Source organism: Pseudochaenichthys georgianus, chromosome 20, assembly GCF_902827115.2.
Source record: "Pseudochaenichthys georgianus chromosome 20, fPseGeo1.2, whole genome shotgun sequence".
Taxonomy (NCBI): Eukaryota; Metazoa; Chordata; class Actinopteri; order Perciformes; family Channichthyidae; genus Pseudochaenichthys; species Pseudochaenichthys georgianus.
The window spans coordinates 320,913-344,841 of NC_047522.1; the positions used below are offsets into that span (position 1 = coordinate 320,913).

Consider the following 23,929-nt stretch of genomic DNA (forward strand, 5'->3'; position numbering starts at 1 on the left):
TTTAATGTACATGTAATATGTAACAGAAAAGTATGTTCTGTCATGTTGGCATGAACAATATCAAGATTAATCTCATCATATTAAAGGCGAGATCTACCTTCTGAACACTTCTGTATAATATTGATAAGGTAACAAGACGAGTAGATCTGGATCTCAGTGACTCAGCATTATTGAGTGTTTTGGGTCTTTCAACATCGAACACTTTTGTCCAGGCGATCCAGTCGGGTGACTCTGACCCTGACATGTGTCACAAGGCCAGATCAGGGCGAACTTGAATTCATGTGACTTCCTTTCCTGTGGATGTCAACATTAACTTCTGAAAAGATGTAGCCTTAAATTGAGAAAGAAAGCACACTATTTGGTTCTAACTTGTATCTGACTGCCACAGGTGCCCATTCCTTTGTGCAATCCGACCTTTCCTGCACAATGAGCGGCAGATACTTCCTGTTTAAACAAAGATGGGTGTGGTCTGTGAATAGTTTCCAAGCACGTGAAAAAGGGGCACAAGTACTGGTGAAAATACAAGCTTCCTTCAGCACTTCCTCTACTACAGTGAGCAACATAAATACAGATCACTTCCTGAAACTAATTTCGACACTGGAACGTCAAGCTTTTTCAAATGTGCACAGGGTACACTTGTTCAGACTAGCAGTGAAAGAGGAAACACCCTGTTTGCCTGCAGGCAAGAAGAGGCTTCATTGCAAATACTTGCCTCCTGCCTGGTGATTCCTGGAAAGGCTCTCGACAGTCACAAGAGTTGTTCTTTACAGCCCTGCAAACAGTAAGTAAGCTGCCATCACAACTATTCTTTCACCTGAGTGTTGTCCTTCTCTTTCTGTTGCTCTCGTATCTACAGTCACATCTCGTCATTTAAATCACTCTGGCATTCTTTCCCTTAGCTGTGTATGGTGGTATCTGTTGGTGAAATACTTGACTCTAGGGTTTGATTGAATTTTACTCCTACATATTTTGCTCCAGATAAGTAAGCATCTAGGGAGGCATAAGAATAGATGGGAATATTTAAAGTTATTTCCCTTTATAACTGAGTTTTAGTTATAATGTAATGAACGGTAAAACATTTGTTGACATGTCTCAGCCTCAGCTCCTCCTCTGTAAGTCTGGACAGCATATTCTGGCCTTTGCTCGTGTTTCTGCACATTCCAGAGATGCCAGCTCTCATTAGAGGGCTACCATTGCATACAGCTGGAGAAACAGTTACAAAATAGTAATCTTGATTTACATTAACCTATCCTAGCATGAGCATCAGAGGAAAATGCATATACTCATTTACATAGTGTACTATTTAAAACCATCTTTCGACTATGTTCTACTAATGCCTGCTTGTTTTGAAATATGTGTCTAGTTTTTGTTTAGAGGGTGCAGAATTGTATCTTTAAAGAACTATAAAAAAGTCCTTTACTTAAAGGGTAGGTAATTCACTTCAGAAACACTTGTTGTTGTATTCCATGGAATGCTCTTAACATCCCGATAGCAATGAATACATTAAATGCTTTGACAATAAATACATGTCATCTGTGGAAGCCGTGGCGCTGTAAAAAGCACGACCAATCATCTGAGCCGGCCCGGCTAAAGTAACTGGACGGCCTACCTGCCTGTCAGCCTTCCATCTGGGCACACACTTATCTCGTGCCCTCATTGGTCATGTGCGCGTTAGTGTGTGTTGGAGGAGGGGCTCTGTGAGGAAGTCTGAAGGAAGAGGCAGATTCTTTCCGGTTGTGTATTTTCAAATTCTAGCGCACTCGAGCTGGTTTCTCCATTCTTACCGACCCTAGCTTTAAATAATATATGATCGATATTTATGAATCATTATTGAACTTGACTGTCTCTTGTATTTGTTCTTACACACAGCAATATGAGGAAAACCAGATAATACTACATTATATTAATTTAACGTACACGGCAGCAAAGTCTGTTCAAACCGACTTTAACATGTTTAGAACTAAACACAGCCAAGGATGAGGAAATTGGTGCCATAAAGTGACAAACTGTCATAAATCCACATACTGGGGTTTTACTTTTAGATCGACAAATGTATCCTGAGCGGAACACCGAATGTGTGTGCTAAAATAGTTTGAAAACTACTTAAAAAGTCAAATGCATACTTTATTGTTGCATTAGAAGTCAGAAGATCATCAAAGTTATTAGAACCATGAATGTCAGTACCAAGTTATTTGGCAAATCATCCAATTGTTGAGATAATAAAGTCTGGACTAAAGGGGTGGACCAACCAAACCCCTGAGATTTGTTTCATCGGTAGCATGGCTAAAAGTGTCGTTATGTGCATCAGAGGACAGTCAAATGAGAGTGCACTGAACAGCATTTTAGCGTCATTAAAGTGTAACTTAATATCCCAAAACAACTGCAACAGTCAACAGCAAAGTTTAGATAACAATACGCTTTTTGTAATAATGTTACAATAATGTTTGACCACAAATATTGCAAAAGTACGATTTCTGTAATTTTGGTGACCACACTTTCTAAAAATGCACAGTCATCCTAAATGTACCACATTTAAATAACAACTAAATAAATTGTAGTAGGAGGCTGTGGCTCAGTTGATAGTATGATGGACTTCGAATCAGGGGATGGCAAGTTCGAATCCCACTGCAGTCAGCGTGTCGTTGTGTCTCAGAAATGACTCATTTCAAGGCTTGGAATTTCAAACCTCCTCATAAGGGAATACTAGCTTCCTATTACCTCAGCTGCCACATTAGCTGGTTTAACATACACTCTAGGAACATGCAAATACCTAAATAGAAACAAACCATACAAAGATGTGGCTCAATGTTGTAATGTGTGTTTTTAAAAGCTCTTTGACTGAAAAAAAAGAAACAGGAAATTCCAGAAACTTTCTCAACCGACTGCCAGCCTTGTTCTTTTTTTCTTCTACTTCTTTTACTCTCGCAAGTGTCTGTCATCTCTAAGGTTGAACTCTAGATCAGACAACTTAAATCACCAGTGTGGTTTAGTCGCACTGTGGACCATTCTTATAGAGCTTAACCAACTTGGATGTGTTGCCCTAAATTGCAGTAACTTTGCGTAGGTTCAAAGGTATCTTAGTTTGAGTTAGTAGTTAGAACTTCTAACGTTAGTCTGAATGTAACCCTTTTTTTAAGCCGACCTCATACCTCATATGTCTTGTTTCATTGATGGCTTCTTTTTGTGTGCTTCCAAAAGGTTATGAGCATTCAAAAACTACAGCTCATATCAATCTTGGCCATATGCATACTTCCAAAAAGAATTAGACAGAATTAAGACAAATCGTCTTGACTTCAATTTTTTCAGAATTTACTATCCAGTAATATAAAGGTGGGGTAGGTAACTTTCAGAAACCGGCTCGAGTGCACTACAATTTGAAAGTACACAGCCGAAAAGAATCCGCCCCTTCCTTCAGACTTCCTTACAGAGCACCTCCTCCAACACACACGAACATGACCAGCACACTGCTGGAAGTGGCCGCCTGTTGCTGGCGACTCATCGAAGTACTGCTGCAATGCACGCCCAATGGCGGCACGAGATACATTTGTGCGTTGTACTTTTCACAGCGCCACGGCTTCCACAGATGACATTTTTTAATGGATTTGTTGTCAAAGCACTTCAGATATTCATTGCTATCGGGATGTTAAGAGCATTCCATGGAATATAACAAAAAGTGTATCTCGAGCCGGTTTCTGAAACTTACCTACCCCACCTTTACGCTTTACAGAAATAGAGTTGAAAGGACTCCTCTATTGCAAAAGTCAAAACAATACCAAAAAGGCTATGAACTAAATGTTTTTGACCAACTGAAAGGAAGTGCGATTACTCTGCCTGAACTATAGTGCACTTAAACATTGCACCATTTTGAAATATTGCTTCTTACTTTGCTTAGTGCCAGCTTTATGATCCATTGCACTTTAAAAATCCGTTATATTACGTTTAAATATGTTTTCAGGCCATAAAGTCACCATGTAGACTCCGAACATGGGATCACTATCATTTGCGACGATGTTGGGGTAGCAAAAGCATGCTGACAGTGTTTTTGTAATAACTAGTCTAACCGCTTAAAGAGGAAGGCAGTGCAGGTTTAAGCACAGGTGGCCAGCTTGCTCTGTGAAAGCATGCAATAACAACTGGGATAAGAAGTGTTTTTAAATCAGCAGTGTTATGATCGTCCTCTGACCCACTTACGGTTAGTAGAGTCCCCTATGACTTTGCTTCCACCAAACAGTTTAGGCTCATAGCTTAAAACTCGGAAAATCATAAAAAACAAATACAAGACTAAAGAATATACAGGGATACATAAATTGAATACAACACGTTTTTTTAAATGCAAGGTAAAATACTGAACTATTAAGGAGCAACGTAAGCATTTCATTTCTTTGAGCTGTTTCAAATGAAAAACCACTCCCAAACCGGTTAATTCATCACTGAATGGTGGGTTAGTCTAATGTTAATTAAAGCTTTTGTTCTTCTTAATCCAGATCAAAATGAGCAGGAGGGACACGCCCCTGCTTAAGCAGCATTCTACACCCTGCTTTGGGAAAGGTGAGTAAATACTTACTATACACAGACACATGAAGAACAACTAACAAACAGCAGGCTCACTAAAGTAACTCAACTCTAATTTCCACATATTAAAACATGCACCATCTGACAGACTACACTCACGACAGCATGTAGCAGGGAGGCGTGTGGCGCGGTGGGTTAGTGCGTTGGAGTTTGGATCAGGGGAGCACAGCAGGTGTGGCAGCGGGGTGCGGTTAGGGCGCCGGCTGCTGGAGTGGCTCGGCCGGAGTCAGGTAATCAGTGCCGGAACAAAAGCATGTCGTAACCTGGTTCTGGGCTGTTTTGCAGTGGGCGGGATCCTGGAAGGTGGCAAAAGGACCTGTGAAGGTTGCCACACGGGCAACGTTGGAGATCCGTGGATACTTTTGTTTGGAGCTAATAAACGCCTGTGTTACACGAACCTGCTCTTTCCGTCCATATTTGAACCCTGTGTGAGCGGAGAGGCTCACAACAGGTTCAAACCCCACTGCAGTCAGCATGTCGTTGTGTCCCTGAGACACTTCACCCCAAAGTGCTCCTGTGGGGATTGCCCTCAGTATTGAGTATGGAAGTCGCTTTGGATAAAAGCGTCTAACAAGTGACATGTAATGCATGTATCTGTTGACAGCAGTGGTAAATCAAAGTCTACCTCTATCCTTCTACACCACATGTGTCGAACTCAAGGCCCGGGTGCCAAATCAGGCCCTTGGTGGATTTAATTTCATTATTATTAGATCTGGCCCGCCGGTATATTGCACGCACACCTTCACTCCATCCTGAGGATTTCTTCAGAACATTGATGACAAACATTGATGAACTTGCACCCAGGATGAGACGCCAAGTATCTGAGCTAGCATCTCAGAGCAGCACACTGAGTTCAATGGATGCTTCCTTCTGCACTTTCTCTCACGACAGCAGGGCATGTTTGGTTTGTTCTTTGAGGGAAATAGTTTTGTTGAAGCTGTTGTTGGCCTGTGGAGAAATGTAATCATAAGAAATGACTCTGGAAAAGCTGCAGTTAGAGCCATAAGAAATGAATGCAACTGATTATTTAATGTTTGATGTTGTTTTTATAGGCAATAATTTAAGCTTTGTTAGTTCCAGGTTTAAAGGAGGGGTAGGTAAGTTTGAGAAACCGGCTTGAGATACACTTGTTGTTATATTCCATGGAATGCTCTTAACATCCCGATAGCAATCAATATCTTAAATGCTTTGACAAAAAATGTTATCGGTGGAAGCCGTGGCGCTGTAAAAAGCACGACCAATCATCTGAGCCGGCCCGGGTCAGATAACTGGATGGCCTACCTGCCTGTCAGCCTTCCATCAGGGCACAAACTTATCTCGTGCCCTCATTGGTCATGTGCGCGTTCGTGTGTGTTGGAGGAGGGGCTCTGTGAGGAAGGGGCAGATTTTCTCCGGCTGTGTATTTTAAAATTCTTCTATCCCTTGTCAAAGGATGGGAGTTACATTTCTTGTCAAAATAAATGTGTTTACATTCTGCCATTAACACATTGACAGCAGCAGCTTACACCCATATATGCTAGCTCAACCAGGAAGAACAGATGGGATGTTTGCTTTTGGTAGATAATGGAGTCTATAAACAGCTTTAACAAAAACTGTTTACATTTCATAAATGGCCTTTGCGATACTTAAATGCACGGTCAGTGGATAAAACTATGATTAAAATCAGTCATCTAGGAACAATTATAATGTTTAAATGTACTTTCCCAGGGCTTTAATATTCCCTCTGAGCTAAGTGTGTATTGCCTCTTTAATGCCCCATCTCTGCTCACATGTAAGGACCAGGTGTGGCATACCAGCTTGGATTATCTGCCCCTGTTGCCATGACGCTTTCAAAACCCTAAAATAGAGACAGGGAGGGACTATCCTGACAGCAACAACTAGCAGCTGCATTATACATACAGACACTGGACCAGATAAACAGCAGAGCAAAGCCTGACAGAGGCAGGAGAAGTGAAAACCCAGGAGAGCAGCATCGTATAACAAAGAGAGACACAGATACCAGACCTGAGGACAGTCTGGACAGTGTCAAGAGGTTTCCAGCAACACTTTAAAGTTTTCCCTGGGACACAAGTGGCAAATAAAGATAAACAGTGGAGCCAAAACTAAGAGCTAGGGAGTCTAGAAGAAACACATGAAAGCTGAAATACTTGCCTCAACAGACTGAGAGAGCCAAACATGGCCAAACTCACAGCAGAAGGTAAGAGAAAGAGAGAGCTTCCTACGCTATCGAGCTTTGTCGCGACAATAAGATGAAATGTGTTGACAATGACTGGTTGATAGGAGGTCCACTCTCACGGTCTGAGATTCAATGGAGAATCCACTTTCTCTGGGAAAGTAGTGTACCATCTTTCAACAAAGGATGTAACTGATGAATTATATTAATGTAAGCATTTGTGTGATATTAAAAGCTACGCAAAAAGTACTGATCAGCATATTCATTGAAATGTCAGCGTTTGGTAAAAGACCCTGCCGACATACGCAGACGGCCCTTTGTGGCTCAGGTTTTCATAATGGGGGGGGGGGGGGAGGTAAGTCAAGGTCATCCAAGAGGCATCTCAGCTGTTCCAGTATGGAGAGGCACGTGAAGAATGCCGGCTTCCGAAATTGGATAACCAAAGAACAGGCAAGAGAAATTGTGACGATGTGAGAGCACTATATAGTTGGCTGATATAGTTGCATGTAAACCACCCAGGATGGTGAGTCTGCAGAAGAGACGTTTGCTATTTGATACAACAGCACATCGTGTATTGTGCTTGTTGATTTAAATACTTTCACGGTGAGGATAGATGCTGGAACAGGCGGAGGGACCAACTGACTACGACATTAATACTTTTAGTAAGTGATGAAATGGTGATCAGTAGAGACAAACATCTCCGCTACTGACGGGATGTTGGATGGGAGCCATATTTCTCACAACGCAGGGATAAAGTAAGCAGGCAAAGCTATTTAAAAATAACTTTCTTGTGCTGATCAAAATACAGTATGAATTCACAGGGTCTCACGGATAAAAATAGGACCCTAGTTCCTGCCATCGGTATGATGGAGGCTCAGCTCAAACCAAAAGGTCAAGGGAATTGAAAATATGGTATGCAAATAATTGCTGTTCTAACAAAGGGTCAAATATTTGTTTCTATTAAAAGTACAAGCTGTATTATCAGGATACTCAACTGCTAATAATCTTCAAAAAAAATCATGTTTAACAAAATGGTAAATGGACTGTACTTATATAGCGCTTTATCCAGTCTTTACGACCCCTCAAAGCGCTTTACATACTACATGTCACCCATTCATACAGAGCAGTGTACCTTACTCTAGGACCTAACATTCACACACCGTTGGCCATCGGGAGCAACTCAGGGTTAAGTATCTTGCCCAAGGATACATCGACATGTTGGCTGCACAGGCTGGGATCGAACCCACTACCTTCTGTTTGAAAGACGACCACACTCCCTCGCAGCCATATGTTAATTGACATAAAAGACAAATTCATACCTTATCTGAACGACAGGATAATGCAATGCTAAAAACCGTTGTACTACGTATGCGTCATACAAACTAAAAACTGTGATGATATGGTCATGTTTCGTCCTTTTCACTGTGCTGCGTAATGTCAGAATAGGTGAGCCTGGGGGTTGAGGGCTCACTGCCAGTCTAGGACAGCTCTGACAGTGACGATGTGTTTACTGTAACTTGCCCGACACGTTGGCAGAACACGTTGTCACTCAAGACATGTTTACTCGTGAGTTATGAGGTGGCATTGCGAAACATGCCAAGTTCCTCACCTAAACCCTGGCAACCCCTACCTCAAACTCATTTGAATGTATTGCAACCACGAACATAATATTATTTCTCCTGGGATATCATATACAACATGTTAGCAATATGCTCAGATTAAAAAAACATATTCCTTCATCTTAACTGAATGTCATTTGAATATAAGTAAATCTTTCAGTACCCTTGCAATGAGAAATAATGACCTATTATTCACAATTATAAACCACCATATACTATATTGCAATGTGGACTAAAATGTGTTTAACTTTGCAGATTTCCTTTAATTAAGCACAACATTTAGGACAAAAAACATTGACCAAAACTTCAATCTTTCTTGACTTTCTCAGATATGCCGAGGCTTTTCCAAAAAATGTCAATGAGCAAGGTGGATGAGAAAGTACGCCTGCGAGCAGAGCAGGTGTACGCTTCTGCTCTGAAGGAGGAAGACAACAAGGAAGCTTTGTCTCTGTTCAACGTGCAGGAGGACTGTCCCATCGGTCTGCATGAGGACAGGCAGAGGACCCTGGAGAGGGAGCTGGCTGCACAGTCTTCTGAAGAGTGTGCTAAGAAGTGGGTTTGATTGAAAACACCTCTCGTTCTGCACATCCTATACGTCCTAACATCGAAAACAATGATCATTGTTTTGCAGTTTTAATTTGAGTTATTCTTGTCCTTCCATGTGTGTGACTAGGATGAAGAGTTTCATGCTGAAGCGTTCACAGTCGACTGTTGGTGGTGTTCAGGCTTTTCCTCGTTCCCCGTTGGTCCTCCCAACCATACCTGAACCTTTTCCTCCAGAGAACTTTCCAGACTTCCAGAGAGTAACCATCAGTGGAGACTACTGTGCAGGGGTAAACAGGACTAACACTCCAGCATGTTGACACACATTGACTACAAATAATACAAACCTGTAACTGTAGATTCAGACATCTCCAGCACTCAAAGAGGATTATCAGCATTTCAAAAGAGCTGACAAAGAAAGCAAAAACAAATAGGCACTTGTAACCGGTCTGGTTTGACGCCACACAGTGCATGACTGTGGGCCATCTAAGCTAATCTACAGATGGCCCTGAGCCCGATAGAGATTGCCCTGAAACATGCGCGCTGACGAAATGACGCACGAAGGGTTTGGGGGGCCTCCCCCTAGAACATTTAGATTTTTGCAGGTCTTCTATGCTGTCTGGTCATTTGGTACCGGGCCGCAGAGAAAAAATAAATAACTTACATTATTTCCGTTTTATTTATTATCTGAGTTTGAACAATGTTTTATTTTGAAAACTGACCGGATTCCCTCCGTTACATCCATCTATGCCGCTAATCCGTTGCTGCTAAAATGAAACCCACAAGCTAGCAAAATGAGTAAAAAACAAACATCTTTGGAAAGTTTCTTTGCGAAGGGAAAAAGGCCCAGTGAGGAGACAGAAGAAGAGCCTACGACTTCCAAGAAAAAAAGCTGCATTTAACAGACAATACCAGGAGTCCTACTTAAAATATGGATTTATCGCGACAGGTGATGCCCGCGCACCAAGCCCGCTCTGCATAAGATACGGCAACCGGCTCTCAAATGAGGCAATGAAGCCTTCAAAACTGCTTCGCCACTTGGAGACCAAGCACCCTGCATTAAAAGACAAGCCTTCGGAGTATTTTGAAAGTAAGAAATGAAATCCGTAGTGCACGAGAGGACTTTGAGGACATCGTTAAGGAGATTGATGGAGGGTTGACCCATTTACAGTGGAGGGAGACAATCATCCCCATTCCACACTTCACAGACACTAGACTGAATTATAAGATGAACCACCACAATATTATATTGTACAATTTCAATTTTATTCTTCATTTCACTTGTTTGTTTGTTCTCGTTTGTGTTTGCTGGCTTGCATGCCCTGCATAGCTATAAGAAATACAGACGCTTTCCATCTGATGAAGGCAAATGCGTTCCCAGATGTAAAAAAGTAGAAAACATTACATTCAGTTATAACTGCCAAAACAAACATTATTTACACTATTATGGCCCCTGTTAAAATGTTTGTAATGTTATCTACTGTAAGTTGGTCGAACGAATGCCTCCTCATCCGGAAGCTGACCGAGCAGACCCGAGCAGCAGTCGAGAGGAGCCGAGCGCATCCGCGAAGCACACAAAATGGCGACGTCAGAGTTCCCGTTAGCCGGCAAATCTAAATCTCTTCGGTCAAAATGTCCGGTCAAAATAATTTCCCTTTAGCGCAATACCGTTTCAGTTGCGCCACTTATGTGACAGACAAGAAGAGTATCTGACAGACAAGAATAGTCAATTCTAATGTCTAACACTTAGGCTGCGGCCACACAAGGACGAAAACGGCTAAACGCATAGGATTAACACAAACGCAATCGCAAAAAAGCTTCCGTCCACACGCAATAGTCATCCGGATAGTGTCTGTCCACACGAGACCGCTCCGTTTAGCTCCAACCGCTGGAGAAGCTGCAGTACATATGCAGGAGCCTGTAGGTGGCGCTGTAGCTTCCTCCACAAAAGCAGCGAAGAAGCATGGTTGTCATGGTTGCCCTTCTGTTTATTCTCCGCGGTGGGGGCCGAGGGAACCGGGCAGAGTTTTTCGCCAGTCAACGTGTATTAAAGTTTAAATCTTCCGACAAAATTATAAAAGTGCCGGTCAAAGGTCTTCTTTGTTATTTATTGAGCTTCAAAACAAATGAATAACGACTCTATATAATATAATAATAAAATACACGGAGCCTCTCTTTTTCCTCCCTCTCTTCGGACAGCGCCAGTGTCTGTCTCATGCAGCAGCTGGTCCAGTAATGAGTGACCCGGCCGACTGTAAAAATAAACATATTTATAACTAGTTTAGTTTGAGAGGTAATTAAAATAGCTAAGGGTGATGATCTGACTTGAAGTGTGTGTTTTGCTGCAGCGGGAGGAGCTGCAGGTGGGCAGAGCTGCGTGTCTCCGTCCTGTCAGATTAGACTTCACTCGCGTGTATGTCCATATCGAGAGAAAGATAAATAATCTGAATTCAGTGTGCAGTTTATTTTGTTGCGGGGGTGAGCAGCAGAGGTGGGGAGAGGCGGGGCTATTGCCTCATCATTATCAGAAAATGATCGTATAGGGCGCACACACGGAGCCGTTGGACCCCCCAGAGCGTTGCGTATGCCGTTCTATCCACCTTGGGACCCGTTATCGTTTCCTCAGTCGTTTAGTGCCGTATTCGGTCGTCCTCGTGTGGCCGAACGGTCTATACGACACTAAACAGTAACGCAAACGACCGTTTTCGTCCTCGTGTGGCCGCAGCCTTAATGTGGAGAAAGAGATGTCCTGGATGGGTTGATTGTGCGTTGATCTGTTGGTAATGCCTCGGGGTTCCGGTGGGCATGTAAACAAATGCATAATGCTGCGCTATACTTTGTGAACTGACCCAGTTGCATAGCGACACTTATTGTTTAGGTGTCTTTTAATAAGCAGGTAGTCCTATCATTAGCTAGAACTAGCTGGATCTGATCGATATGGACATAAACGCGAGTGAAGTCTAATCTGACGGGAGAGAGAGATCAGCTGCTGCTGACGAGTCGAAACTCGACACGCAGCTCTGCATGATCTCATGCAGCGGTGAGCGGAACAAAACACACACTTCAGGTTAGAATATCACACATAGCTATTTTAATTACCTCTCAAACTACCTAAATGAGTTATAGATATGTTTAGTTTTACTGTCGGGTCACTCATTACTGGATCCGCGAGCTGCATGATACTGGCATAATAGATTGCCTGATCGGGCAACCAGCAGGCTCCATTGCCCGAGCTAAATACTAGATGGCCATCGGGCAGCCCTTAATGTCGAGCCCTGCCACATGTGATCTCTGCGTTGAGTTGTGTGAATGCAAACGACTTCTTTCTTGCCAACCAGGATTTATTCTCTGTGCAAAACAGAATATAATAATTAAAGCAGGAAATGGCTTCATCAGCTTTCTAACTTCACACTTCTCCTCAGTGGGGCCTGAAGCTAACTCAGGAAAGTATACAGAGTTCTAAATAATACAATTAACAGATATACATCTATCCATGGTGGCAAACCGGCTTTTCTTTGTAAACCAATAATACAAATATAACCATTAATGTACACTTACATAACAAACAATACAATTTACAGTTACAAAACACAAAAAGAATACCCACATACCTGTGCAAAACAGAATATAATAATTAAAGCAGGAAATGGCTTTATCAGCTTTCTAACTTCACACCTTCAGTGGAAGAAAACACCCACATGTTAGGTTAGCATATAGCTAAACTTTAGAAAACTCCCAAACACTGTTTGAAGCGCTGCACATTATATAAACTACAGTCACACACGGCAACATATAGATATTAACTGCAAATAGGTTTGGCTTGTGTGAAGTGTAACATTAAACAATCTATTAACATATCAAATACAAAATGTATGCCTGGCACCACTCATTCCACTTACTTCTCCTCAGTGGGGCCGTAACTGAGGAAAGCAGCGCGAGTCTGCAGAAATGTGCCGGTGCCAACAGTACCAAAATAAAACGTACTTTTCAAAATAAAAGCTTCTAAAAAATAAAGTGACAGTGACAAGTTTTACAAATAAAGTATGGACAATGATTTTACTGAAATATAAACAAGTGAAGTTATACATCGGTTACACACTCAAAAACTAATTTAAGTCTGTACCTATTGTAAGGACCCAGGGAGGTTGGTCATTTAACACCAGGAAGTGTTCTAGATAAATATATTAAAAAGGTTTGGCTTAAGGGGTGTCTGGGGAAAGGCCATCTTCTTACCCATGTTTTAAGCATTTATCCTTTTAAAAAAAAAAACATTTGTCAACAAATCTAAAAGGTGAACTTTTGCCCCCTCCAGATCACAGTTGAGGATTATGAGCAGGCAGCCAAAAGTATCCTCGGAGCGCTGTTCATCAGAGAGAAATACTGCAGACTGGCATACCATCACTTCCCCAGGACCGCTGCACAATTCCTCCGCAACGCCGATAATGAAGAGTGGCGAGAGGAGGATGAGGTCATGCCAGGTAAGGGGTCCCCAACTCTTTTCCTATTTGGAAATATCTAATTCCATATCTTACTTTTTGATTGAAAATGTATATTTTTGGTATTGTACTATTAAAAAACATTGAAAATGGGATGTCATAACATAATCCTATACATCACCCAAGAGAGAACTGTGTTTCTATGTTAAACAACATTTGGGATATTGATTTAAAGGGGACCTATCATGCAAAATGCACTTTTTTATGTCTTTTATACATAAAGATGTGTCCCCGGTGTGTCGGGGAACTCACGCAGCGTCAGAAAATAAAACCCTCTCTCTTTTCCTCCGTACCCAAATCTCTAAAAACGGGGCTCCAACGGAGCTGATCCAGATTTGCGTCCGATATGACGTCATATCTGAAATGTGGACCCACAGCCCAATCAGAAACGTTGCTATCAGAAACAATGCCCGACTGTTTTGGACGTAATATGGTCGGTGTTTACATTAGCATGGCTAACACTCAGAGCTAACCTGTACTGGAGAGCATGTGTGTGAAGAAGCAGGAAGTAAAAAGGAACTCACCTTGTGGTATAACCGGCAAGAGAGAAAGCCTTTGAGCTCCAAACTGTTTCAGAAAGAATCCATGATAATCCATGATATGGCGTTTCATCACGGCAGTATTTAGTTTAGACGGTAGCTGCCGGGTCCCGCATGAGCTCAGACCCCTCCTTTTTTATCAAATTTTTGTTTTTTTAAAGCTTTATCCATACAATCAGCACTTTTGAAACAGGAAGTGAAATAGAGGCTAGAATGGGTGATCTGTTTGGTATTTTGAGCAAAACACTTCATAGACATGTTTTTTAATATATTTTTATATATGCTATTGCCTAAAAATAGCAGGATAGGTGACCTTTAAGATTAAAAAAAAAAGGGAATACAAAATCTGAAAAACGTTGCAACTCTAAGGGGCGTCTAACATTACACTCTTATTTTTGGTAAGGGACAAACATGGCAAATACTTGAAATAATGAAAAACTGTGATGAAAAGGATGACTTATTGTCTTTGCTGTCAGTGAGCTACATTTAGCTGCCAAAGACAAGGGCACTCTCGCGTCCAATGTTAGCAACACAATTCAGAAACAAGCAGGGACTAATATAACACCTGATTCATTACAATGCCAATGATATCATAATAACAAATAAAGTGTTGGACCAACTGCTGCTATGATAATATTATGTCAAGGGTTAAACGCTATGTTGTTAACATTTAACTGCTTATCGCATGTTAAGGATGAGTCTAACTATTCTAAACGTCTATTTTAAGTACGTGTGAAGAAGTGTGTGTGAGCTAAGGTCAGCGGAAGTATTCCTGACAACAGATATGGGACATGCTTCAGGAGGCTTCTCCAACACAGACAATAAATTGAAATGACTTATATGTACTGGGGACATGACTATAAAATGTGCAGTACTAATAATGTATGTGTTTACTATACGCTCTAACCATTTGACAAGTAAAAAGATGAGGCATATAAAGTGTACTATGTTGGGACTAAATGGATGACTAGCAGGTGATCACAGAAACGATATCTTTCATCAATGGCAAACATGTAAAAAACAACCAATGAATATCGCACAAATGTGGGTCCTTATAAACAACAAAGCTTTGGAGAATGCTTTAAGAGAATACATTAGCTTATGATATCACACGCATGACAGTAACTGTGACTTTCTTTTTAGCGTTTATACATCTGTACTTTGGCTGTTTGAAGAGCATGCGTCACATACTATTTGTTAGGAACCGTGACTCACTGATATGAGGACTCGATTGCACAACCCGGAGACGAAAAGGTTTGCAGAAAAATAAACTTTAATGGATCAAAAACAAAGAAACACTCTTTACAGAGGGAGTGACAAAACGGTCACAAAACAAAACGCCCTCATGGAGGATATCACAAAAGGTCTCTATGGCTGCTTGGAAGTGACTTCTTGGCACGCCGAACAAGACGAACTGACAACAGACAAGTGGAGACAGGACAATATATACAAGAGGTAAGTGGGAACAGGTGGAAACAATCAGACGCTGACGATGGCGGGAAACAAGAACCAAGGAAGTAAAGGCACCTGGAATGAGACAAGGAGTACAAAATAAAACAGGAAGTGAAACAAACAAAACAAACATGAACGCGACAAAGACATAACAAACTAACATAATTGACGGGACACAACACTATTATCTAAAAATAGATTTTCCAACAGCTGCACTTAATTGTGTGTGAGACATAATGACTGTTATTTTGACTTTTAACAATTGCATCAGTGGTCAAATATTAGTTCTGATACACATCCTATAACCATGAAGAGGTACATCGAGTCTTGATATTCTTCAAGATGTGTCGGTGCTGTTAACGGTATATAACTCCTACTGCAAAGCATATTCATTATTTTCCGTTTTTATTTCCTTTCATTGTGTTTAGAAATCTGGCCGTTCCCTCATGAAGGAGAGGACCCTTACTCCATGGAGGGTATTCCTGAGAACCTGAACTACGAGCTGCAGATGAAGGATGGCATAGTTCATGTTTACGACAATGCTGAGGCCCTGAAACAACAGCAGCCTCACAGCCTCCCTTACCCCGACCTCGAGACCTTTGCTATAGACCTGAGCCATGTCCTCGCAATGATAGCTGACGGCCCAACGTAAGTACACAAATGTTTTAAATATACATAACGACAATAGGGCAAACGGACATTTTACATCGCTTTTAACTGATATTTCAAAAACTACTGTGAATAGTTTTCCCTTCCTGAACGGTGCATGCAGAAGAGCATCAGTTCAGAGTTGAATGAGTAATTTCAAATGTTCCTACCTGAAATCTCCTGCTCGCTCACAGGAAAACGTACTGCCACCGACGGTTGAACTTCCTGGAATCTAAATTCTATCTTCATGAAATGATGAATGAAATGGCGGAGCTAAAAGAGCTGAAATGTGTCCCACATAGAGACTTCTACAACGTCAGAAAGGTCGGTCGGTGTTTTCCATCTAGTTCATTATACATTAAACTGATGTAATGCAAATCGTCCGGTCAACATTGAGTCACTCTGAAAGTTATCTCTAGTGCTTGATCTAATTAACATCCGCTGTTACTTGTCCAATAAAGTCATGCACATCCTAACTGTTTGCTTCATGTCAAAACACAGGTGGACACACACATACACGCGGCTGCTTGCATGAACCAGAAGCATCTGCTGAAATTTATAAAGACCACATACAAGGAAGAGACGGATCGCGTGGTCCTGGAGAAGGACGGCCAGGAGGTCACACACAAGGAAGTCTTCAACAAACTCAACATGGACCCGTACGACCTCACCGTGGACTCTCTGGACGTGCACGCTGTAAGAACAAAGTCGTTGCTGCCAAAAGTTCTTAAAAATTGAAACAAGTCCAGTAACATTTCTGCAATGCCGTCAGACATCGGTTTTGCCAGATAATTGTTCTAAAAAAACAACGTTCTTGAGGTAAATAGGGCAGGTATCGCTTAACTCCACGAGCCTGCCAATAACAAATGTGTGGTTTTAAAACGACCACAGAAGGATGCAATTATGCGTGTTCAAGCATTTCATACGGTGTGATGCAATCTTTTTTATGTTCCATGCACGATCTTTTTAATACGTAATCTGAAAATAATAAACAGTCATTTTGTTGGAATGAAAATGTTATCAAAAGATTCACCCTCTCTCACGAATGACCCTCCTAGGGAAGGCAAACATTTCATCGGTTTGACAAGTTCAACTCCAAGTACAACCCCGTGGGCGCCAGCGAACTGCGAGAGATCTACTTGAAATCAGACAACCACATCAAAGGAGAATACTTTGCACGAATCATCAAGGTGCAGTATGAGTTTTGTTATCACTTTGAGGCCCTAAATAATTATCTGACTTGTTCTCAAAAAGTTGGCTGAAGCTAAACTGGAATGTTGAGAAGTCACCCATTAACCAAATACAATGAATTGGAAAAAGCAACAGGTCAAATGCTGAAGAAATTAATTTAAAGATGTCCTGCTTCTCTCTCTTTTATATCATGTTACATTTTTCCTTTAAAAATCTTTATGTATACTGTTTATCTTGGTATATGTTGTAAAGACCTGAACCATCTATCATAATTGGTTCGGGTTAAGTTGTAGATGCCCTGCGCCGACTGGTGGTTGACTGCTGAAGTACTGAACTTTCATGTCTGTAGTGTTCCTTGTTTAAAGCTAGGGTAGGTAAGAATGGAGAAACCAGCTCGAGTGCGCTAGAATTTGAAAGTACACAACGGAAACAAATCTGCCACTTCCTTCAGACTTCCTCACAGAGCCCCTCCTCCAACACACGAACGCACACATGACCAATGAGGGCACCAGATAAGTTAGTGCCCCGATGGAAGGCTGACAGGCAGGTAGGCCATCCAGTTACTTTAGCCGGGCCGGCTCAGATGATTGGTCGTGCTTTTTACAGCGCCACGGCTTCCACAGATGACATGTATTTATTGTCAAAGCATTTAATGTATTCATTGCTATCGGGATGTTAAGAGCATTCCATGGAATATAACAACAAGTGTTTCTGAAGTGAATTACCTACCCCACCTTTAAAGCAGTATGTTGGTATTTGGAAATAGCACAGATGTGACAGAATCATCGGTTACCTGTCCAGTGAACAATTGACAAACGTTACTTCTGCTTTATAAAGGAACATCACTAGACTTTCAGGTGGAAACTTACTGAGACAAACCAGTAAATAACATAAAATGGTGAGGAAACCTTTCACTGAAATGAAGATTCTTGGAATAAGACGGTCTTTTAGGGAGTTTATTCTAGCAAGAAGGTAAATCGTTACAGAGTGTCAAGCAGTCTGCAGCGAAGTACAAAAGTCAGAAGGTCTGCAGAGGGTCTTATCCCCACATTTTCACACTAAGAATGGAAGGGGAGGGGCTATGACAAACAGAAAAGACACATACTACAGTATATATAGGATTCTTTCAAACACATCTTCCAGCAAAGGGAGAAACATCATGTCTACACTCCACAAAAGGACAAGACCATTAACCTTACAACACTAAATAGTTCCAACTTGAAATGCTCCCTTAGTATGATACCATTTCCCATAACAACTGTTTCAGGAAGTGTCCAAAGAGCTGGAAGAGAGCAAGTACCAGCATGCCGAGCCCCGCCTGTCCATCTACGGGCGCTCAGCCAGCGAGTGGGAGGGCCTGGCCACTTGGTTCATCCAGCACAAGCTGCACTCGCCCAACATGAGATGGATGATTCAAGTTCCCAGGATTTAGTAAGTGCAAAGAGAACACTTTAGATATAATCATTAATTTTAGAGTTTAAATCCATTTATTTTGGAATAATAACATCAATTATAATGTTTGTTTTGTTTAAATGTGTGTGTATTTGGTTCCTTTTGTCTCGCAGTGACATCTTCAAGTCAAAGAAAATACTTCCGAACTTTGCAAAGATGCTGGAGAACGTTTTCCTCCCACTGTTTGAGGCTACGGTCAATCCACAAAAGCACAAGGAGATACACGTATTCCTCAAATACGTAAGTTAGTACATATATGATGGGTGGAATCGGAAGATTATAGAGTGATGTTCAGTTAGTCTTCTGCACAAACAGTTAAAGACAGAACTAATGAAGACACATGCATGGTTGTGTAAAAGAAATGGTGACATTTTATTCGCTATCCTTTAGGTGACAGGATTCGACAGTGTGGATGACGAATCAAAACACAGCGACCACATGTTCTCTTACAAAAGCCCAAAGCCTGAGGCGTGGACCACAGACGATAACCCTCCATATACCTACTACCTGTTCTACATGTACGCCAACATCATGGTGCTCAACAACCTGCGCAAGTAAGTCCTGCGTTCACCAGACAAGCACATTTTCTTAATGGCCAAATTCATAAATTGCCTTTTTGTACATATTCCATTCAGTATATTTCATATTTGTATAGATAGATTTCAACTAAATAACATCTCCTTAGTCCATAGAGCCCAAAAATGTAGAAATGGTTGCACATGAGTTTTGACATGGAGGAAATAACTTGTTAGAGCTCATGAAATGGTTTGAGTTAACTGCAGGTAGGACATGATATCGTTATATTTTGCCTCCTCAGGGAGCGAGGTCTGAACACCTTCCAGTTTCGTCCCCACTGTGGCGAGGCCGGCTCCATCACCCACCTGGTGTCCGCCTTCCTGACGGCTGACAACATCTCCCATGGACTCAACCTCAAGAAGGTGAAGTCCTGAATTCATTCGAGAGTTGGATCATTATTTTTTATGCTGATAAATAACATTGGATTTTAATATGACCACTATCATCTCTCTGTCAAAACTGCCAGCAACACTGATACTAATTAGTGGAGTGCTAACCCACAAGGGTCATTTTATCTTATTTTTTTACAATTTTACAGTCCCACTCCGAAGCAAGATTTGGTATTTCTCAAAATGTGCATTTGCTGGCCAATAAATAATAACAGAAAGATGTAAAAAAAATACAAACGCCTATTGCTCCACAGGACAAAATACCTCAGCTTGAAATGCTTTGAATCAATATTGAGAAAGGCAAAGCTCACTATTGTCTGAGCTTGATAATAGTGCAAAATTCTTTTTATAGACATGCTTAAAGGTGGGGTAGGTAAATTTGAGAAACCGGCTCGAGATCGCTAGAATTTGAAAATACACAACCGGAGAAAATCTACCACTTCCTTATAGAGCCCCTCCTCCAACACACACGAAGGCGCACATGACCAATGAGGGCACGAGATCAGTGTGTGCCCCGATGGAAGGCTGACAGGCAGGTAGGCCAGGTTGTACTTTTTACAGTATTACGGCTTCTACAGATGACATTTTTTTATGGATTTGTTGTCAAAGCACTTCAGATATTCATTGCTATCGGGATGTTAAGAGCATTCCATGGAATATAACAAAAAGTGTATCTCGAGCCGGTTTCTGAAACTTACCGACCCCACCTTTAAGTGTGATCTATGTTTCTGTGAAAGACCTTTTCTAATTAGACATTCTACACTGTAAACGTGTCATTGACATTAAGGGGAACATTAATTATATTCATGATCATATCTTAAAACTCCCGAACAGGCATGATTTAAATATCTATGATGACTTAAATATGTTCAGGGTTAAACTGAAATGTAGGATTTTGACTGTTTAAATGTGACACCAACCATTCACAACCCTATTTATCTGTATCTGATATTTCTTTAACCTTAGAATTGTCCTACACTAACTTCAACAAATAGATATTAAGCATTACTAACATTACTTTGGTGCCCACACCCCCCCTTCTCCCCAGAGTCCAGTATTGCAGTACCTGTACTACCTGGCCCAGGTCCCGATCGCCATGTCCCCGCTGAGCAACAACAGCCTGTTCCTGGAGTACTCCAAGAACCCTCTGCGGGAGTTCCTACAGAAAGGCCTGCGTGTGTCGCTGTCCACGGACGACCCCATGCAGTTCCACTACACTAAGGTCAGAACCACTGCAACAGAATAGACAATTAAATTCCCTCACCATCAAATATCTCTAATGACAGCACATATAAGAAGACATCAAAGAGCCACAATATCCCAGAGACCAAGGTGCCATCTTTAAATGTCTTGAGTTGTCTGATCAAAGGTCCACAACCCAAGACATTGAGTTTACTAGCAATTTGGGTTTTGGACTCTCATTATGAGATCATACAAATGTATTGAATAATTTTTCTATTGTTGCTTTTAACCCTTTCAGGAGGCCTTGATGGAGGAGTATGCCATTGCAGCCCAGCTGTGGAAGCTGAGCACCTGTGATCTGTGTGAGATAGCCAGAAACAGTGTGCTGCAGAGCGGACTCTCCCATCAGGTGAAGTCCTTTTTTTATCCCAGTCATTGGCATTACTGGGAGACATCAGCTGAGAGACATTTTACAGTTTAGAAATAAACACATCAGTGCTCCCTGGTGGACAAACTATGTATTGATGACATGGTTTTTACATGGCCACAATTGTTTTTGAAAATACAATTTCTTCTAGTGTCCAAATTAAGAGGTTGTGCTCTCAAAAATTACAAATTACTGTGAAACTTACACTGAAGATATTATTTTTATCTCCACTGTTTTTTATGGGAGGCATTTCTTATCTAATACAATCCCAGCCTCGGATAGCTCGTGTGAATACTGCCTATTACAGATGAAAATCATTAAAGTATTAGTAAACTCATTAAGTAGTAGAACAGTTTGTCAACAATTCATCTACACTTTCAGCCAGTTGAAGTCACATGCTGTGTGATGTTCATATCTGAAATCTGCTCAATATTAATTTTTTTCATGTTCACCTTACAGGAGAAGAAACACTTCATTGGTTCCAGCTACCTGGAGGATGGACCGGCGGGAAACGACATTCGGCGGACAAATGTGGCACAGATCCGCATGGCCTACCGCTACGAGACGCTGTGCAACGAGCTCAGTTTCCTTGTAGACGCAGTGAAGACAGAAGTTGGCAATACCATACCAGAGTGATGTACCTCGACAGCACAAACTGTCCTTAATGATAAAGAGACAAAGGTTAGACAGCACTTTGTTTTTATTAACTAAACATTCTGACCGAGTTTTTATTTTATTCGGACCCTGGTGCAGAAATTTAGATAAGCCTAGTACTACTTTGATATAAATGTCATATCTAGACCGCATTCAATGATGTATCTATGGACTTGGCCAGTCATTGTGCCTCATTTTAGTGGGAAAGAGCGAGGTTTTTTTTCTTTTATATGTAATGAAGTGCACTGGTGAACTAGTCTATATGAAAGAGCATTAGCCACAGAACCTGATTCAGAATTGACACATCCAATTAGGAGCTTAAAAAGAATTAGAATTAAAAAGTTGCGATGCTTAATGAACTGTATCTGTCACTTGCATATATACATGTTACAAACGCCTTCCTTCAACTGAGTTTAGAAAAAAAGACAATTGTACACTAACTTCGCTAGATTTGCATTTTTCGTAAGTGAATGATTTTGTCAGAAGTGAATGCCAGGTCAGGTAAATCTTTAAAATACAGATGAAACGTTTGTATAAGGATTACACATAGTTTTGTGAGAGCCTTTTGGGGAAATCACAAACCCTGGTTCTACTCACAAATGTGAAAAAAATAGATTGTTGTAATTATTTTCTTTTTTTATGTTTATGTTTCTCATTTTTCATATGTAAATAAAGGCTAGAGAACAGTCAATAATGGTGTTACATGGTCTTTTGTTCCTTGTGTGTCTCAATTAATGTATATGTTGTGTACACAGGGATCAGTACTATAATCAAGACATGCAATATTATTCTGAAATGGGCTAATCTGCGTAATGAGTACTTTTACTTTTGGAACTTTAAGTATGTTGATGCCTATACTTTTGTACTTTTACTTTAAATATTTTGAATGCAAGACTTTTACTTGTGACAACGTATTCCTACTCTCTAGTACTTCTACTTTGACTTAAGTACAAGATCTGAGTACTTCTTTCACCTCTGGTGATTACCAAAAATGCAATCACCATGGTTATGGGTTATTCGAGCCAACAAGTAGTGTTAGCATGCTAGCACAATGCATCCCTTGTAGCAAAAATCAGAATCGGCGGGCAAACACATTTAGAGCAACGTTGTTCTTAATTATATTCGTAACTTTAAATCAGGCTGCTAGTTAACAACCCAGAACAGGAAAATAATTGGAAGAAGACACCAATCCCGCCATGACAATGTAAATCCTCAACAAGTGTTAAGCTAAGTCAATGGCAGCCAACGGTGTGTTAGCAGTTAGCTTAGCTCTGCTCCCGGACCGTTTGCTACTCACTTTAAAGTGAAATTGTACGAATTTACCGGATTTAACCAAGTGGAGATTAAATGTCGACTGTTTAACTTTTAAATATGTAACTGTGTTCGTATTCTTCAAAAAAAACACGGCGGTAAAGTTACGTTTTAAAGTTGTTTCGCCCAGTTTTAGCAGCAGCAAGACGGTTCTCTACTCCACAGTCCAAACCGTCGTGGTTAACCGTTGGGGTTTGATTTAGGGACCGCTGACAAATAACTATTAATGACTAAATAAATACCAATGTTATGGTTTATTTTACATAAATATATACAGTTATTTTTCTTTGAATAGCTACAATATATTGTAATACGACCCATAGGCTACGTACCAATATTATTATTGCACCTTTTATAATAAAAATATAGTGCCTATTCTGATTTTAAGAAATATTATTTATGGCAGCTTATTGATTCTTTACCCCAATAATGTCGATGTAATTACTTACCCATAGATTCCATGGGCTAATGTGAAACGCAGTTAGACACAACTGGGTTTACATGGTGTCTAAAATGAAGACTTACAAATTAAATAGAAAACATAGCTTTTACAACATCGTACAGCATTGAAGTTTGTATTGTTTAGTATCTTGTTTTTCACATGTTTTGTAATGACTTTGTTGAACTGCAACTCGTAGTCTTTACGTTAATTTAACAAATAAATGGCATACTTAATTCTCTCCAACATAACACAAAGTCATACAG

General features: G+C 40.8%; 1 protein-coding gene and 1 pseudogene across 1 annotated transcript; both read left to right on the forward strand.

Moving 5' to 3' along the window:
• Positions 1–23,929, forward strand: part of LOC117466004 (inactive pancreatic lipase-related protein 1-like) — a 197,437-nt pseudogene that overhangs the window by 84,385 nt on the left and 89,123 nt on the right.
• On the forward strand, positions 522–22,601 carry LOC117465965 (AMP deaminase 3-like). The gene is made up of 16 exons (XM_034109090.2): positions 522–781; positions 4,485–4,548; positions 8,694–8,916; positions 9,038–9,197; positions 13,220–13,385; positions 15,823–16,042; positions 16,237–16,366; positions 16,544–16,738; positions 17,101–17,232; positions 18,501–18,664; positions 18,799–18,925; positions 19,076–19,239; positions 19,503–19,623; positions 20,699–20,872; positions 21,131–21,241; positions 21,719–22,601. The coding sequence occupies exons 2-16, from the start codon at positions 4,491–4,493 to the stop codon at positions 21,893–21,895; spliced, it is 2,322 nt and encodes a 773-aa protein (XP_033964981.1). The 5' UTR covers positions 522–781; positions 4,485–4,490; the 3' UTR covers positions 21,896–22,601.

Excerpts from the sequence above, each read along its gene's own strand:
- LOC117465965 (XM_034109090.2), top strand. The coding sequence starts at position 4,491 with ATGAGCAGGAGGGACACGCCCCTGCTTAAGCAGCATTCTACACCCTGC. Across the intron at positions 18,665-18,798 it reads ATTCAAGTTCCCAGGATTTA|TGACATCTTCAAGTCAAAGA; the intron begins GTAAGTGCAAAG and ends TTTGTCTCGCAG. Across the intron at positions 19,624-20,698 it reads ATGGACTCAACCTCAAGAAG|AGTCCAGTATTGCAGTACCT; the intron begins GTGAAGTCCTGA and ends CCTTCTCCCCAG.